This window comes from Tachyglossus aculeatus, chromosome 8 (assembly GCF_015852505.1).
Source record: "Tachyglossus aculeatus isolate mTacAcu1 chromosome 8, mTacAcu1.pri, whole genome shotgun sequence".
In the NCBI taxonomy this organism is placed as follows: Eukaryota; Metazoa; Chordata; class Mammalia; order Monotremata; family Tachyglossidae; genus Tachyglossus; species Tachyglossus aculeatus.
This window is the reverse complement of record NC_052073.1, coordinates 8,069,845-8,089,155: the sequence shown is the minus strand read 5'-3', so window position 1 is coordinate 8,089,155 and position 19,311 is coordinate 8,069,845. Positions and strand designations below refer to the sequence as shown.

At 46.7% G+C, this 19,311-nt stretch overlaps 1 protein-coding gene across 2 annotated transcripts in view; it reads left to right on the top strand.

Annotated features, from left to right (window-relative positions):
• Positions 1–436: 436 nt before the first annotated feature.
• Positions 437–19,311, top strand: part of SULF2 (sulfatase 2) — an 89,394-nt gene continuing 70,519 nt past the window's right edge. For both annotated transcript variants that reach the window (XM_038750344.1, XM_038750343.1), the window contains exons 1-2: positions 437–509; positions 18,408–18,684. In XM_038750344.1, coding sequence (XP_038606272.1) covers positions 18,510–18,684 — 175 coding nt within the window. In that variant the 5' untranslated portion in view covers positions 437–509; positions 18,408–18,509. The remainder of the gene's footprint in view (positions 510–18,407; positions 18,685–19,311) is intronic.

Below are 19,311 nucleotides of genomic sequence, written 5' to 3'. Positions count from 1 at the left end.
CCTCCTCCTCCTCCTCCCCCCCCCGGAGCTCCTCCCCCTCCTCCCCCCGTCCCTCCTCCCTCCCTGCCCCCCCCCCCCCCGGCCCCCTCCTCCCGGTCTCCTCCCGTCTCCCGGCACTGGTCCTCCTCCTCCTCCTCCTCCTCCTCCTCCTCCTCCTCCTCCTCCTCCTCGCGCCTGTCCGCGCAGCCCGGCCGGCCCTGCGGGAGCCGGGGGGACATAGATCCCTGGGGTCCTCTGGGGTGGGGAGAGGGGTCTGCGGCGGTACCCCGGGGGGGGCTTGGGGAGGGGGAGAGGGGGAGAGGGGGAGCATCCGAGGGGGGCACGGGAGGAGGAGGGGAGCAGGCGCTCGGGGGTGCGGGGATTTGGGGGGCCTTGGGGGCGGGGAGGGGGGTGGTCTCCCTGGGATGCGGGGCCCCGGGGCCCGGCCGGGCTGCGGAGGAGGAGGAGGAGGAGGAGGAAGCCGGGACCGCCCCCCGCAGGACCTGAGAGGGCTCCCCGGAGGAGGCGCGGTGAGTCCGGGGGGCTTGGGGGGGGGAGGGGGGAGACACCCCCGGGGGTCGGGGTCAACTGAGGCCGGGCCGGGGGGCGAGGAGGGGGCGTCCAGCCTGCAGCCCGGTGTAGGCTAGGGATGGTCTCTCTTTATGGCTGAATTGGACTTTCCGAGCGCTTAGCACAGTGCTCTGCACCCCATAAGCGTTCATTAAGGACGATTGAATGGATGAATGTCCGGCCCCGGGGGTGGGAGTGGGGGTGGCTGGCGGGGAGTCATCCGCATCCCCCTGCGGGGGCCGGTCCGTCCAGACCCCCCGCCCTCATTCTCTCCCTTCCCCGGCCCTTGACACCTTTTTGGGGACCCCCCCGGGTCCGTCCGGGCTCTGCTTAGAGTGGACACCCGAAATTGGGGTCCGCTGGATTTGGGGGGGGGGGGGAGACTGCGAGCGATGAACCTGTACGGCCTGGCAGGGGAAGGGGCTTCCAAACTTGGGTCCCTCCCCAGTCCGGGTCAAATCCCCTAAATCATATCAGTTGTGATGATTATTGAATAGTAAATGCAGCGTGGCTCAGTGGAAAGAGCACGGGCTTTGGAGTCGGAGGTCACGGGTTCAAATCCCGGCTCCGCCAGTTGCCAGCTGTGTGACTTTGGGCAAGTCACTTAACTTCTCTGGGCCTCAGTAACCTCATCTGTAAAACGGGGGTTGACTGTGAGCACCCCGTGGGACAACCTGATCACCTTGTAACCTCCCCAGCGCTTAGAACAGTGCTTTGCACATAGTAAGCGCTTAATAAATGCCATTAAAAAATAATACGATAGAATGAATGGTGATGATGGTATTCTTGAGACGTTTATTCTGTGCCAGGCACTTGGCTAAGCGTTGGGGTGGATACAAGCAAATCGGGCTGGACACAGTCCCATGTGGGGCTCCCAGCTTCCATTCCCATTTTCCAGACGAGGGGAACGGAGGCCCAGAGAAGTGAAGTGACTTAACCAAGGTCACACGGCAGACAAGCGGAGGAGGGCGGATTAGAATCCATGACCTTCTGACTCAGGCCCGGGCTGTAGCCGCTACCCTTAGAGAAGCAGCGTGGCTCAGTGGAAAGAGCCCCGGTTTGGGCGTCTGAGGTCGTGGGTTCTAATCCCGGCTCCGCCACTTATCAGCTATGTGACTTTGAGCAAGTCACTTAACTTCTCTGGGGCTCAGGGACATCATCTGGAAAATAGGGATTAAAACTGTGAGCCCCATGTGGGACAACCTGATTCCCTTGTATCTACCCAGTGCTTAGAAAAGTGGTTGGCACATAGCAAGCGCTTAACAAATACCAAAATTATTATTATTACCCCGTGCTTTTCTAAGCTGACTCCCCAAATCCCCCCGATAATCCTGCATTTTTCCCTTCCTCCTTTCCTAAATGGGGACGGGGACACCGAGCTGGCACTCTTAGCACTCCGTCTGGTCCTTTTGGTCAGATGTAGTCGTGATTCTCTTCTAGGATCGGTTTACCCACTGAATATTCCTCTTCAGGGGAGCCACTGAGCTGATTTTTGTCACCCACAGTGGTGTTTCTCAATTGTTTCTCCTCTTCTCCTTCGCTCTCCACTTCCCCCTCCCTCCCCCTTTTGCCTTCTGCTTATTTTCTAGCTTGCTAGGAAAAAAGTAAATATTTAATTAATTAAGTAATTAAAGTCAGCTTATGTGTATTTGCACATCTGCCTGCATTAGGAAAATATCCCCATTCGGCTCCTCCCTCTTTCCTCCCCTTCATCCCCTCTCCAAGCCCCCTCCCCTTGCCCCCTCCCTTAGATTTGAGAACCAGGGCAAGGGATTTCATCCAAATATTTCCAGTGGGTGGGCTTCAGGGAGTACTGAGAGCCAAAGACGGCTTTCTTAGAGGAAGATAAGAAGCTACCAGAGAAGGCTCCCCTGCAAACACTCTGAGCCTTTGCCCTAAGGAGGTAATGTTTATTTTTATTTTTATTTTTTTTTTTGTCTTCTAGCTAACAGTAAAAGAGGTTTCTTACTGAAACCACCGAATGGTGCAAGCAATACTGGAGGGGTTTAATTAAATGAAAACCATTCATGCAATAAGGAAAGGGAAAATAGAAAAGGATGGGCAGTTTCCCCTGAATCAGAGGTTCCCCCCAATCCCAGCCTCACTCGCTCAGCTTACTAGAGGAAGAATTGACTCCAAACGGCCTGTCCAAATGTGTAATTTAGTGTTCTAATAAGCAGCTTGAAGGGTGATGGTGCCTGGATCGTCCAATGAAATGTTAGACATTTCCACTTAAAGCGTCCTCCTTTCCTGGACACTTTGTGTCCTTAAATATGTACTAGAGATAATCCTTTCAGAGCTCAAGAGCAGTTGAAGTTTGGGGTTTCAGCTTTGCATGTTTTTGTTCGGTTTTTCTGTTTGCATAGACGTGTTTTAGGACATCTTCATAACCTGTGTAGTTTTCGAATATAGGGTCCAGAGCCCTGACTCAGAAGAGCGGATCTCTTCAGGTGTGAACATGTGCATGCCAGTCTGAGTGTCAAGTGAAATGTTAACTGCAGGGGATAAAACCGCAACATGAAATTAATGGAAAGTCTAGCCAGCTGGAGACATACCTGCAAAGGGGTTAAGAGAGGAACAGAAGCATCTTAGGCTGTGAGCTCTCATGCACAACAGGGGCCGTGTCCAACCTGATTATCTTGTATCTACCCCAATGCTTAGTACAGTGCTTGGCACATAGTAAGTGCCACATGGCAAAATCCACTCCACATTTCTCTAAGGTCTAAATTCATTGTTCCAACTGGGGTTGCCCGTCACATCAGGGTGAAGTGAATCCTGGAGAGGTCAGAGGACCTGATTTCTAATCCCGGCTTTGCCACGTATCTGTTGTGTGACCATGGGCAAGTCACTTCTCTGTGCCTCAGTTCCCTCATCTGTAAAATGGGGGCTTTCAATACCTGTTCTCCCTCTTTACTTAGACTGTGAGGCCCACATGGGATCTGATTATTGTGTATCTACCCCAGCACTTAGTATGGTACTTGGCTCATATTAACTGCTTAACAAATACTATTATTATTATTATTATTACTACTACTATTATGTCCACCCAAACCCAACATCAACCTCAGATACGCTAGGCATCTTTAAATGGGCCAGCTCACACTGGGCAGGCTAGCTGTTGGAGACCTTCAGGAAAGTCTGGAAAGTTGTTTCACGATCCATTCGGATAAAAGGAGCTATCTAATTGCAAGATCATTAAGATCATTATAATTAATTGGAACCCTGATAAATGGCATGATTGCTTAATTGGGGTGGTTGCTAGGGAACCAGGGCTCTGGTGTGGGCTCACGCCATGCAATAACGTGATGCCAAAACTGAGATGGCACACCTAGCCCATTGGAAGAGTGAACCCTGGGGTTGCAAAGCTGGCAGCGAGCAGGTGTAAACTGGTATGTGCCGGCCAGTTTTGTTTTTGTATTTTTTTTTAATCAATTCTCACTAGGGTTCACTTCATGCAGGTTGCCAAACAGCAAGTAAACCTGCATCCATTTTTTTTCTGTTTGGTAGGTGATAAAGTTGAACTTGTCTCTCTTGAGCAGCTCTTTGGCAACTCTGATGGACTCCAGACTCTAAGCTCCCTTAGGGGCAGAGAAGGGGTCTATCAGCTTGGTCATATAATAATAATAATAATGATAATGGTATTTGATAAGCGCTTGCTGTGTGCCAGGCACTGTACTAAGCACTGGGGCAGACACAAGCAAATTGGATTGGATACAGTCCCTGTCCCATGTGGGACTCGGTCTCGTTTCCCATTTTACAGATGAGGTAACTAAGGCACAGAAAAATTAAGTGACTTGCCCAAGATCATACAGCAGGTCTCACTGCGCCATGCTGTTTCCCACTATACCATGCTGCTTCCTAATAAGTACTCTCCTAAGCACTTAGTACAGAGAAGCAGCATGGCTCAGTGGAAAGAGCACAGGCTTGGGAGTCAGAGGTCATGGGTTCTAATCCTGGCTCCACCACATGTCTGTTGTGTGACCTTGGGCAAGTCACTTAACTTCTCTGAGCCTCAGTTACCTCATCTGTAAAATGGGGATTAAGACTGTGAGCCCCACATGGGGCTACCTGATCACCTTGTATCCTCCCCCAATGCTTAGAACAGTGCTTTGCACATAGTAAGCACTTAAACACCATCATCATTATTATTATTATTATTATTACAGCGCTCTGCACCTGGTAAGTGCTCAATACATATGATGGATTGATGGTAATATGATCGGTGGGCAGGGGAAATTCTGGGTAGAGGGGCATCGAGTCAGGGTGGCCATCTGGAGAGAGCAATTTGCAGCACGGCACAGGCTGCACCAGGAAAGAGCTCAAGCCGTTTGGATAGAACAGGTAGTGAGGAAGGTGGAACTCTTCCTTGATGGAACTGTTTCAGGTGGTAGCTTCCATAACAGCTGTGCCACCCGTCTCCCTGACACCCCTGGAGAGAGGAGGAGGTGATGCCAGGGAACTTGAACAGCACCATGGCTTTACCTGAGGCACCAGGGGCAGAGGGGTAAGGGCTAGTAGCCCTCTTCCAGGAGCAAGGAGGGCTGGGGAGGAAACGGAAGCCAGATGTCGCTGGCTCTGGTCTGTCCGTACTGAGAAGCAGTGTGGCCTACTGGATAGAGCATAGGCCCGGGAGTCAGATTTATTTATGTTAATGTCCGTCTACCCCTCCAGACTGTGAGCACATTGTGGGCAGGGAATGTGTCTGTATACTGTCATACCGTATTCTCCCAAGTGCTTAGTATAGTGCTCTGCGCACAGTAAGCACTCAGGAAATATGATGGAATAATCCCGGCTCTGCCGCTTCTCTGCTGTGGGACCCTGGGCAGGTCACTTCACTTCTCTGGGCCTGTTACCTCATCTGTAAAATGGGGAATAAGACCGTGAGCCCCAGGTGGGACAGGGATTGTATCCAACCCAATTTGTTTGTGTAATAATAATAATGGCATTTAAGTGCTTACTATGTGCCAAGCACTGTTCTAAGTGCTGGGGGGGATACAAGGTAATCAGATTGTCCTACATGGGGCTCACAGTCTTAATCCCCATTTTACAGATGAGGTAACTGAGGCACAGAGAAGTTAAGTGACTTGCCCAAAGTCACACAGTAGACAAGTGGCGAAGTCAGGATTAGAACCCATGACCTCTGACTCCCAAACCCGTGCTCTTTCGACAGAGCTACGCTGCTTCTCAAGACTTCACCAGTGCTTAGTACAGTGCTTGGCACATGGTAAGCTCTTAACAAAGGCCACTATGATTATTATTGTGTCATCCCGTTTTTGCTAGAAGAGTCTCCCAATGGTCTATCACCAACTCACAACATAAAGTCTCTAGTGCTTAGTACAGTGCTTGGCACATAGTAAGCCCTTAACAAGTTCAATTAAAAAATAAAAAAATGGCCCAAGACCTGGGTAGATTAATGCCTGACTTCATTTTCCATCATGTTACTTCCGCCCTCTTGTCTTGCATACCTCTCCCCTCATTAGTAAAGCTACCAAATTAACTTTGTTTCTGGAATCATTTTATAGAAAATTCAAGGGCCTTATGTGAGTGGTATTTATTAGGCACCTACTATGTGGCAAGCACTTTATTAAGTATTGTAAGATAATCAGGCAGAACACAGTCCCTGTCCCACATGGGGCTCAGTCTGTCAGAGGGAGAACAAGTATTGAATCCCCATTTTATAGTGAGGAAACTGGAGCCCAGTGAAGTAACGTGCCCAAGTTCACACAGTAGGCAAGTTCTCCATCCCCTTGCCCCTTCTTACCTCACCTCCCTTCTCTCCTTCTCTATCCCAGTCCGCACACTCTGCTCCTCTGGTGCTAACCTTCTCATTGGGCCTCGTTCTCATGTGTCCCACCATCAACTTCTGGCCCATGTCCTACCTCTGGCCTGAAACGACCCCATCCTCAAATCCACCAAACAGTCACACTTTCCCCCTTCAAATTCCTATTAAAGGCTCAGGTCCTCCAAGAAGCCTTCCCAGACTAAGCCCCCCTTTTCCTCAGCTCCCCCTCCCCTCTGCATCACCCCAACTCACTCTTGGCTCTACCCCCCACTCCACAGCACTTGTGAATATATGTACATATCTATAATTCAATTGTATTTATATTGATGCCTGTTTGTTTTGATGCATATATATCTATAATTCAGTTTATAGTGATTCCTGTTTACTTGTTTTGATGTCTGTCTCCCCCCTTCTAGACTGTAAGTCTAGTGTGGACAGGGATTCTCTTTATTGCTGAATTGTACTTTCCAAGCACTTAGGACTGTGCTCTGCACACAGTAATAAATAAATACAATTGAATGAATTAATTAAAGGGACAGAGTCAGGATTAGAACCCAGGTCTGTGACTTTTCCAACAGGCCATGCTGACTCTTCTTTGTACCCGATAAAGGAAATGTGTTTGACCTGATACTAGGGATGCATATAATAGAATCTCTTCTCTTCTCTTCTCTTATCACCATACTCATGGGACAAAGAGAGTCTTGAAGCAGACATGTGCTGGAGAGGGAAGGAGGAGGGGAAGAATCTTCTTTTGGTTGTCCACTGGGGCAGTGAGGGGAATGAAGGTTCAAAGAGTGTGTTTCCATACATTATTTATTATTATTATTTATTAATGGTATTTATTAAGCGCTTACTATGTGCAAAGTACCGTTCTAAGAGCTGATGAGGGGAAATACGGGGTAATCTCTTGGGTTTGTTCAAAACCCTGCATTCTGTATATCTGGGCTGTTCTGAAGGTAGTCAAGGAGTTGGCACAAATGCCCATTTCTGGGGATTAATCCTAGTTATTAGACCTAGGTTTCAAAGGACCCTCAAGGGGTCAACTGGTCCAGTCCCCTGGAGGGATTCAGGAGGTTAACTGGGCCATTCCCCTCAAGGTACTCAAGAGGTCAACAGGTCCAGCCTCCTCGGGGATCTCAAGGTGAGTGAATACTGAAATCATCTAGGGCAGATGGAAGGTGTTCTATTTTTAAAGCTCTCCGGGACGGAGAATGAAATTCCTCCAGCTCCCTTGGAAGCTTGTTCTCAGGTTGAACAGGCAGGCGTTGCTGGGGAATGAGGGGAACTGAAGGATAATTCAGGCAGCCAGGGGTGAGCCAGCATAGGGGGAGGGACTGGCCTCTTTCGAGGAACTGAAAAACGGCACTCAACTGACTGAAGAAAGAGCGGCTTTCACCCACCCTCCCTGGACCGAAGGCTACTGGGAAGAGCCTGTCCAAGTAGCCACTGCTCCCTTGTTTTCCTGATCCCAAAGTGGGGTCAGTCTGGAGAGCACCAGCCCGCAGAGGAGATGTGCTTACCTCCCAGAATGCACTTTCTAGGAAAGGAGGGCTAAAGCCATGGTTCAGGCCACTTCAAATTAGACCAGGGCTCTCCAAAAGAAAGCTACACAGAGTACAAAGTATGTTCTATCATAACTGTGGCACTTATGAAGTGCTCAATAGGTACCGAGCCATGGGGCTCAGGCTATAGCTTCACCTCATTTTGCAGGTAAGGAAACTGAGGTCCAGAGAGCATAAGTGATTTACCCAAGGTTGCTCAGTGGTGGAGCTGGGACTAGAACTCAGGTCTCCTGATTCCCAGTTCCGTGCACTTTCCACTAGGCCATTCTGCCTCCCCAGGATCCGTGGGCACTGGAAGGAAGAAGAAACAGATTTCCCAGTAGTCCCAAGCCTAGAGCGGCAGCTGTCTTTCAAAAAAAAAAATGATGAGAGGATCTTGTAGGTATTTTCTCTGTTGTAATTTGTACTTGGCACATAGTAAGTGCTTAACAAATACCATCATTATTATTGTTAATTTATGCCCTATGAACTGCATAAGCATAATGGTGCTGTGGTAACCAACATGGCCTAAAACAGAAGGATAACAAGACTGAGAGTGTGGAGAGTCCACATTTTAGTCTCAGCTCTACCATTTGGCTACTGTGTGACCTTGGATAAATCATTTAACTTCTCTGTGGCTTCATGGGTAAGATGTAGATAAAGTACCTGCTCTCCCTCCTCCTTAGACTGTGAGCATGGTATAATATGGGGACCAGATGCAATCTGTTTTTCGTGCACCTGCCCTAGCACTTAGCATCGTGCTTGGCACATAGTCTGAGCCTAATAAATACTCTTGTCAATACTATTATTTTAAAAGGGGTATGATGTCTTATGTATGATGTCCCTAGCCTGCAAGCTCATTTTGGGCAGCAAGAGTCCACTAGCTCTGTAATATTGTACTCTCCCAAGCACTCAGTTCAGTGCTCTGCACTCAGTAAACACTCAGTCAATCCAGGAATATGCTCGCCTCAGTAAGAGAGAATACCTTTTCCTTTTTTTGAATTAAGGAGCAGTGATAAGCTTAGTGCCCCTTGGATGGAAAAATGACAAATCTATCCTGGGGAAAGAGCACTGTGTGACATTGAGTCAATCCCTGACCACTTCAACCTCAGTGTCTCCTTATGGAAGATGGGAAGCATTTTCCACCTGCCACCACCTAGAGTCGTTGTATTAGTGAGCAAGTGTCCTAGTGGAAAGAGCACAGGCTTGAGAGATCGAGAGACTAGGTTCTAAACCTGGTTTCCCTGCCCGGATCATCTTTGTGCAGAAACGCTCTGGGCATGTTACTCTCCTCCTCAAAAATCTCCAGTGGATGCCTGTCAACCTACGAATCAAGCAAAAACTCCTCACTCTCGGCTTCAAGGCTGTCCATAACCTCGCCCCCTCCTACCTCACCTCCCTTCTCTCCTTCTCCAGCCCAGCCCGCGCCCTCCTCTCCTCTGCCACTAACATCCTCACTGTACCTCGTTCTCGCCTGTCCCGCCGTCGACCCCCTGGCCCACGTCCTTCCCCTGGCCTGGAATGCCCTCCCTCCACACATCCGCCAAGCTAGCTCTCTTCCTCTCTTCAAAGCCCTACCGAGAGCTCACCTCCTCCAGGAGGCCTTCCCCGATGGAGCCCCCTTTTTCCTTTCCTCCTCCCCATCCCCCCGCCCTACCTCCTTCCCCTCTCCACAGCACTTGTATATATATTTGTACAGATTTATTACTCTATTTTACTTGTATATATTTACTATTCTATTTATTTTGTTAATGATGTTCATATAGCTTTAATTCTATTTGTTCTGATGATTTTGACACCTGTCTACATGTTTTGTTTTGTCATCTGTCTCCCGCTTCTAGACTGTGAACCTGTTGTTGAGTAAGCACCATCTCTATATGTTGCTGACTTGTACTTCCCAAGCGCTTAGTACAGTGCTCTGCACACAGTAAGCACTCAATAAATTTGAATAAATAAATGGTTCCGCCACTTGTCTGCTGTGTGACCTTGAGCAAGTCACTTCACTGCTCCGGGCCTCGGTTACCTCATCTGTAAAACGGGGATTAAGACTGCAAGCTCCATGCCGGATATGGACTGCATCTAATCTGATTAGGTTGCTTAGTACAGTGTCTAGCACCTAGTAAGCTCTTAACAAATACCATTTTAAAAAAAGTGGCCTACACATTGATGGGAGTGTCTCAAAATAGTGAGTTATTCCAAGCTGTAAAACATTTGTGTACCAAAATTTTGTAAATTTTGTAGCAAATACAGGGTTAAGAAGGATTTGGCATTCTGATGCTCTTAACTCTCATTTCTAAATATAGCCGATTATTTGGTTAAATTGCTTCAAATGTTCTCTCCCACATAGTGTATGTTTCACAAATAATTGTAAGCTTTGAACTATTTCCAAGGAGTGCTAATAAGGAGTTCTTTACTTACTAATAGCAGGGACATAACATGCAAGAATAGTTTAAACATCAGTGAATCAGGGGAAACCTCATTGAAAGTAATTTTTCAAGTCTAAAACGCCTGCAGTCTTAGCAGTCTTAAGAGGTAACTGTATTTATTTTAACCTTCAAGAGGTATGACATATGGGTAAACATGCACCTGGGTGTTTATTATACCACCAAAAGCATGGGACTGGTCTTCAGAAGACCTGGGTTTTGAGTCCTGTGTGATCCTGGGAAAGTCACTTAACCTCTCTGGACCTCAATTTCTTCATCTATAAAATGGGAGTAAAACAGACTGTGAGCCCTGTGTGGAACAGGGACTCTGAATAACTGATGATCTCAGCTCTACCCCAGTGCATGGCACATATAAATGTTTAATAAATGCCATTATTATAATTAGCAATAATCGTACTAATAAATGATAGGAAAAAGAACCCCTTATCAACCACTCAACTCTGACCTCTGATATCGGAACCGACCCAACTATGAAAGAAAAATGATTGAGTTCTCCTACTACTATTATTACTAATAAGTAATAATAATGATAGTATTTAAGCACTTACTATGTGCCAAGCACTGTACTAAATGCTGAAGCTAGGCAAATCAGGCTCTGAAAAGCAAGGAGAAGTGTGATTCACTGGCATTTGAGTGCTTACTGTGTTCAGAGCACTGCACTAAGCATTTGGCCAAGTACCCTATAACAGAGCTGGTAGACCCCTTCCCTTAGCCCAAGGAGCTTACAGTCTAGAAGAGTAGCTTTCAGTCTAGAGATTTTGGTACCAAATTAAATTTTTCTGAGGTAACAATAATGGAATAATTCCCTTTTTTCCTCTTAATAATAATAATAATGGTATTTGTTAAGTGCTTACTATGTGCCCGGCACTGTACTAAGCACTGGGGTGGATAAAAGCAAATTGGGTTGGACACAGTCCCTGTCCCATATGGGGCTCACAGTCTCGATCCATATTTTACAGCTGAGGACCAGGAAAGGGAAATGACTTGACCAAGGTCACACAGCAGACAAATAGCGAAGCTGGGATTAGAACCCTATTAAGAGTGTAAACTCCTTGTGGGCAGGAAACGTGTCACTTCACCGTTCTGACCTTCCTGAGCGTGAAGTACAGTGAACCCCGCCAAATGCGTGCTCAATAAAGGCTGCTACATGATGGGTGGGCTTGACTACATGCTCAACCCCTCAAGAACTCAATGACCGTGGACTCTTTCCACTGTCAAGTTAACTCCTGGGATTACTGGGATCTTGGCCAAATGGAAAGAGCCCAGGCCTAGGAGTCAGAGGACCTGGGTTCTAATCCCGGCTCTGCCACTTGTCTGCTGTATGACCTTGGGCAAGTCTATTCATTTCTCTGGTCCTCAGCTACCTCATCTGGAAAATGGGGATTAAGACTGTGAGCCCCATGTGGGACAGGGACTGTGTCCAACCTGATTACTTTGTATCTACCCCAGCGATTAGAACAATACTTGGCACATTCATTCATTCAGTCGTACTTATTAAGCACTTACCATGGGCAGACCACTGTACCTAGCGCTTGGGAAAGAACAATAAAACAATAAATACTGACAATCCCTTCCCTCAACAAGCTCACAAAGCACTTAACAAAGACCACAATTATTTTATTTCATTCATTCATTCAATCATTTATTGAGCACTTACTGTGTGCAGAGCACTGCACTAAGCAATTGGAAAGTATTTGGCAACAGAGACGATCCCTACCCAACAACGGGCTCACAGTCTAGAAGGGGGAGACAGACAACAAAACAAAACAAGTAGACAGGTGTCAATACCATCAAAATAGGTAAACAGAATTATAGATATGTACACATTAATAAAATAGAGTAAAAAATACATACAAATATACACAAGCGCTGTGGGGATGGGAAGGGGTAGGGGGGAGGGGAGGAGGAGCGGAGGATAAGGGGGTGCACAGTCTGGGAAGGCCTCCTGGAGGAGGTCTGCTCTCGGTAGGGCTTTGAAAGGAGGAAGAGAGCTAGTTTAGCATATTACCGGATCACTCTAGACTGTAAGCTCCTGGAGGGCTGGGAACATGTCTACCAACTCTGTTTTATTATACTCTTTCAAGATCTTAGTGCTCCACATGTGGTGAAGTAGTCAATAAATACTATTGATTGATAGTAAAGAATATCATTAATAGAAGAGTCCCAGAATCACAGTGTGGCCTTGAAACACAACGTGGCACAGCATATAGAATCTTTGCTGTCCATCAGATACAGGAAAATTGCAAGGAACAGAAATGAATCATTTATTGGGCACTTACTCTGTGCAGAGCACTGTACTAAGCTCTTAGGATCAATCAATCAATCGTATTTATTGAGCGCTTACTATGTGCAGAGCACTGTAGGGAGGGCATTCCAGGCCAGGGGTAGGATGTGTGTATACCCTAAATTCGTTGTGGGCAGGGAGCGAGTCTACCAGTTCTGTTGTAATGTTCTCACCCAGCCCCTTAGTACAGTGCTCTACCCACAATAAGTGCTCAGTAAATAGGATTGATCAGCCCACAAACAGGTCCTTCCCCCTGGCAAGCTGAGCCAAGAGTCAGCTAATCCCCCAATCTGCATAAGAATGTTGCTTTCCAGGAGCTGGCTGGGTCTCCTGGGTGTTGAACTCTCAGGAGGTGGCCCACACACAATTCAATGGGGTGCGGAAATGGGCATGAATGCCAAATAGACCCCTCTGGAGAAACCAGGCCTAAACCGACCCAGCCAGAGAGCTAGGGGGTGGGTAACCAGAGGCCTCAGTAGCTTTCCACCAAACCAATAGTCAGCCCTACTTCCTTTTCTGATGCTGCTTGTGAGGAAGCTGAAATGTTACCAGGGCTCCTGGAAGGCAGATAGAAGTCACTTAATTTCACTGGGCCTCAGTTATCTCATCTGTAAAAGGGGGACTGTGAGCCCCACCTGGGATAGGGACTGTGTCCAACCCAATTTGCTTGTATCCAGATACAGATATGTACATTTCTGTAATCATGTATACATCTGTTATCTAATTATACTAATATCTGTCTCCCCCTCTAGACTGTAAACTCACTGTGGACAGGGAATGTGTCTGTTTCTTGTTATATTGTACTCTCCCAAGTCTTATTTAGTACAGTGCTTTGCACACAGTAAGTGCTCAATAAATACAACTGAATGAATGAATAAATCCACCCCAGCACTCAGTACAGTGCCTGTCACATAGTAAGCACTTAACAAATATGAAAATTATTACTATTACAATTATTATTATTACTGGCAAAATTGGAAGGGACCTAGCTGACTTTTCTCCCACCTCATGCTCTACCAACAAGAGAAAGGGTTTTTCAAGATAAGGTCCATCTAAATCCCTCAAGTAACTGCAAGAGTTGAAGGCGTGTGTGTCTAGGAGAAACAGTGTGTTCTAGTGGAAAGAGCTTGGGCCTGGGAATTAGAGGAGCTGGGTTCTAATTCCAACTCTGCAACTTGTCTGCTGGGTGACCTTGGGTTTCACTTCTCTGTGCCTCTCTATAAACCGGGGGTTGACTATCTGTTCTCCCTCCTCCTTAGACTGTGACCCCTATTCATTCATTCAATCATATTTATTGAGCGCTTACTGTGTGCAGAGCACTGTACTAAGCTCTTGGGAAGTACAAGTCGGCAACACATAGAGACAGTCCCTACCCAACAACGGGCTCACAGTCTAGAAGGGGGAGACAGACAACAAAACAAAACATGTAGACAGGTGTCAAAATGGTCAGAACAAATAGAATTAAAGCTATATGCACATCATTAACAATATAAATAGTAAATATGGACAAGTAAAATAGAGTAATAAATCCGTACAAATATATATACAGGTGCTGTGGGGAGGGGAAGGAGGTAGGGTGGGGGGATGGGGAGGAGGAGAGGAAAAAGGGGGCTCAGTCTGGGAAAAAGGGGTCCCCTATGTAGGATGGGACCTGTGATTGGCTTAAATGCAGTGCTTGGCACATAGTAAGCACTAAGGAAATACCATATTTATGGAAAGGGGTACATATGTTCATTTGGAAGACAACCCCTGATAAATACTAAGTCATGTAGAGCTTGGCACATAGTAAGTGCTTAACAAATACCATAATTATTATTCTCTACCTACCTACCTTTTCATTCAATCATATTTAGTGAGTGCTTACTGTGTGCAGAGCATTGTACTAAGTGCCTGGAAAGTACAATTTAGCAATAAAGAGAGACAATCCCCGCCCACACCAAGTTTACAGTCTAGAAGGGGAGAGACAGACATCAAAACAAGTTAACAGCCATCAAGAGCATCAATATAAATAAATAGAATTCTAGATATATGCACATCAAAGCAAGTAAACAGGCATTAATATAAATAAATAGAATTATAGGTATGTACATATATATATACACACTTACTGTGGGGAGGGGGGTAGAGAAAAGGAAGCGAGACGGGGCAATGAGGAGGTGCTGAGGAAAAGGGAAGGCCTCTTGTAGGAGGTGAGTGTTCAGTAGGGCTTTGAAGGGGGCAAGTTGTGATTGGCGGATTTGAGGAAATCTCCAGGGGCTGCCTGTCAACCTACACATCAAGCAAAAACTCACTCTCGGCTTCAAGGCTGTCCATCACCTCGCTCCCTCCTACCTCACCTCCCTTCTGTCCTTCTCCAGCCCAGCCCTCACCCTCCGCTCCTCTGCCACCGCTAACCTCCTCACTGGGCCTCGTTCTCACCTGTCCCGCCGTCGACCCCCGGCCCACGTCCTTCCCCTGGCCTGGAATGCCCTCCCTCCACACATCCGCCAAGCTAGCTCTCTTCCTCCCTTCAAAGCCCTACTGAGAGCTCACCTCCTCCAAGAGACCTTTCCAGACTGAACCCCCTTTTTCCTCTCCTCCTCCCCATCACGCCGCCCTACCTCCTTCCCCTTCCCACAGCACCTGTATACATGTTTGTACAGATTTATCACTCTATTTATTTTACTCATATATATTTACTGTTCTATTTATTTTGTTAATGATGTGCATTCTAGACTGTGAGCCCACTGTTGGATAGGGACCGTCTCTATATGTTGCCAACTTGTACTTCCCAAGCGCTTAGTACAGTGCTCTGCACACAATAAGCGCTCAATAAATATGATTGAATGAATGGATTTAGCTTTAATTCTATTTGTTCTGACGACTTGACACCTGTCTACATGTTTTGTTTTGTTGTCTGTCTCCCCCTTCTAGACTGTGAGCCCATTGTTGTGCAGGGACCATCTCTATATGTTGCCAACTTGTACTTCCCAAGTGCTTAGTACAGTGCTCTGCACACAGTAAGCGCTCAATAAATACAATTGAACGAATGCATGAGGAGGGAGGACATTCCAGGCCAGAGGTAGGGCATGGGCCGTGCTACTTAAGAGAAGCAGTGTGGCTCAGAGCTTAGAACAGTGCTTGGCACATAGTAAGTGCTTAACAAATGCCATCATTATTATTATTATTAGTGGCAAGAGCCCGGGCTTGGGAGTCTGAAGTTGTTGGTTCTAATCCTGGCTCCGCCACTTATCAGCTGTGTGACTCTGGGCAAGTCACTTAACTTCTCTGTGCCTCAGTTACCTCATCTGTAAAATGGAGATTAAAACTGTGAGCCCTACATGGGACAACTTCATTGGCTTGTATGTACCCCAGTGCTTCGAACAGTGCTTGGCACATAGTAAGCATTTAACAAATGCCATCATTATTATTATTACCTGAGGGTTGCCAGTTACAGAAAAAGGTGCTAATTTTTCAATCAATATCAGAAATTAGTCATTTTGTCAGACTCTGTCATGGTTTAGGAAGGTCTTTGCCAAGGTAGAGGAGAAGATGGCAGATGCTCAGGAAGGGGATCACTTGGGAGGTTGGGGAATAAGTTTAGGGACAGTAAAGGTCTCTTATTTTCCTTAATGGATAGAATACCAAATCACTTTTTCCACTGAATAGAATTCACTGTAGACTCTGACAGTTCAGGCACTTTGAGTCTATACAAAAAGCAGAGGGCTTCCCCTGTGTCATTTTTTAATTGATTTCTGCTGCATTCTGAGAGGTCACTGGCCCCAAGCCCAGGAGAGCCTGTGCATGGGAATTCAGAAAAATTGACTCATTGATCGCTTGAGCTGATGAAATAATTAGCGCTTGTTATTTTCTAGCCACTCTCTTGCTGGTGCTTTGACTTCCGTCACAGAAAGAAAATGCCATTAATCCCCGAATTCCAGCTGAAATTCGATAGAAATCCTGATGTGCATGAGCCCTCCATGAGGAGCAAACAGCCCTGGGCTCATGGCACCAGAGCTAAAGAGGGTCCTTGTCGTCTTCTTGTATAACCCCATGTGCCCTGGACATTGATTTGTGTGATTTCTGATTTGTGCTCAATTGATCTTGATTGTGGTGGGGTGACAGTGATCAGCCAGGTGGTGAAATCCTGATTGGATTTAGGGCAGACTGCCTCAGGTTCATCTAAGAAGTACCATGGCCTAGTGGATAGAGCACAGGCGTGGGAGTCAGAAGGCCCTATGTTCTAATCCCGGCGCCTTCTCTTATCTGCTGTGTGACCTTGGGTAAGTCACTTCACTTCTCTGGGCCTCAGTTACCTCATCTGTAAAATGGGAATTAAGACTGTGAGCCCCAAGGGGGGATATGGACTGTGTCCAACCTGTTAGTTTGTATCTATCCCAGCACATAGTACAGCGCTTGGCACATAGTAAGTGCCTGACAAATACAATTTTAAAAAAGACAAGAAAAAACCCTAAGCCTGAACAGATAGGTGCAGACTGGTGATCTTTGTTACAATCCCTCTCCAGGCTAAATCACATCTCCATGCTGCAAAGTTAAGGTGGATTTTTGAACCCCCAAGTGCATAAGCACTTTTGTACCAAAACATTCTGGATGTGTCCTGAACACAATAAATCTATTCCTGATAACCCAATCCATTTTTATAGATTGTGAGCCCCACAAGGGACAGAGACCGTGTTCAATTCTCTCCTGTGTATTTTCCCCAAGTGCTTAGCGCAGGACTCTGCACACAATAAGTCCTTAATATATACACTATAGAGAAACAGCGTGTCTCGGTGGAAAGAGCGCAGGCTTGGGAGTCAGAGGTCATGGGTTCTAATCCCAGCTCTGCCACTTGTCTGCTATGTGACTTTGGGGAAGTCACTTCACTTCTCTGAGCCTCAGTTACCTCATCTGTAAAATGGGGATGAAGACTGTGAGCCCCATGTGGGACAACCCGATTACCTTGTATCCCCTCCAGCGCTTAGAACAGTGCTTGGCACATAGTAAGCACTTAACAAATTCCATCATTATCATTATTATTATTATTATTACTGTGCACTGACTTTCTCCTACATAGCTCAAAAGACCTTCTCCTCCATGATGGTCTATGTCACCATGTCTTTATGAGGAAGAAAGGGCCGGGATTTTATAGAGGTTCACCATCCACTTGGACTGGGGTATCATCAGCCACTAGATTGGCCATTGGTCAGTTTATAGCTGCTCTATTCCCTGCGAGAAGTGCTTGGCACTGATTGCCTTTACGGTCAGTCTTTTTAATCAGTGATGTGTTTATCAAAGTGCTTACTCTGTGCAGAGCATTGTGCTGAGCACTTCAGAGAATACATTAGATTCCTGCCCACGAGGACCTTCCAATCTAGTAGGATGACTGTAGTATCTGTTAGGCTCTTACACACTGTGCTAAGCACTAGGATAAATACAAGTTAATCAGGTCAGAACAGTCCCTGTCCCACGTAGGGCCCACAGTCTCAATCTCCATTTTATAGATGAGGTAACCGAGGCCCAGAGAAGTGAAGTGACTTGCCCGAGCTCACACAGGAGGCACGTGGCGGAGCCAGGACTAGAATCCCGCTCCTTCTAACTCCCAGGCCTGTTCTCTATCCACTAGCTTCTCTACTGTGTTGCCAGGGTCAACTGCAAATACTTGGCCACTGTCTTCGTGGATTTGGGAAAAACCTGAGGGTCGCTCATTCTTTTCAGAGGAAATAGCATTGTTCGAGCCAAATTATCTATAGTGTTGTTATGCGAGCCACGAGCGTTGGCTTTATTTTTGCATAAATAGTGACCTGATTATCTTCCATCCACTTTAGATCTGAAAGTAAAAAGGGAAAAAGACCAGACGACTTCAAACCGCCCCCCGCCCCCAACCCATCACCCTCCACATCCTGAAAGAACACAGAATCAGCAAAATAATGGCACCATACGGCATTATCCTTGGATTATTCACTATGACTGTCTTCTCTCTGCTGGATGAGAGCTCAGCTTTCTTGTCAAACCAGCGTCTGAAGGGGAGATTTCAGCGGGACAGAAGAAACATCCGCCCAAACATCATTCTCGTCCTGACAGATGATCAGGATGTAGAACTTGGTAAGAACCCCCAACTCCAATTCTCCCCCTCAGCTATGGGCTAGGCATAATGTCAGGATTCCCCCAATCCAAATCCTTAGATTTGGATCAAGGGAAGTCCTATCTTTCTCTGGAAAATGATTACCTCCAAAGCAACTCCTCATTCCTCCTGCCTCCCAAAGCCTCCAATTTAGAAGGTTGGAGAAGGTAAGTTCAAAGTCCTTCCGACTCCCAGGCCCACATTTTATCCTCTAGGCCAGGCTGCTTCTCAGCATATTTAAAAATCTACTGTGCAAAGCACTGTAGGAAGCGCTTGGGAGAACACAGTAATTAATCAGTGATATTTATTGAGTGCTTATTGTGTGCAGATCACTGTCCTGGGCACTTGAGAGAGTACAGTAGAGTAAGTAAACACGATCCCTAGAGGAGCTTATGCTCTAGCAGGGGAGACAGACATTAAAACAAATGACAGATGAGGGGAGAAGCAACAGAAAATAAGGATGAGAACTTAAGGGGAGTGGGGTGGGCTCACTTCCTAAATCTGAGGCCCATCTCCTCCAAGAAGCCTTCCCTGACTAAGCCCTCCTTTCCTCTTCTCCCACTCCCTTCTGTTTCACCTTTACTTTGTGGTTGGGAGAGTACGGTATA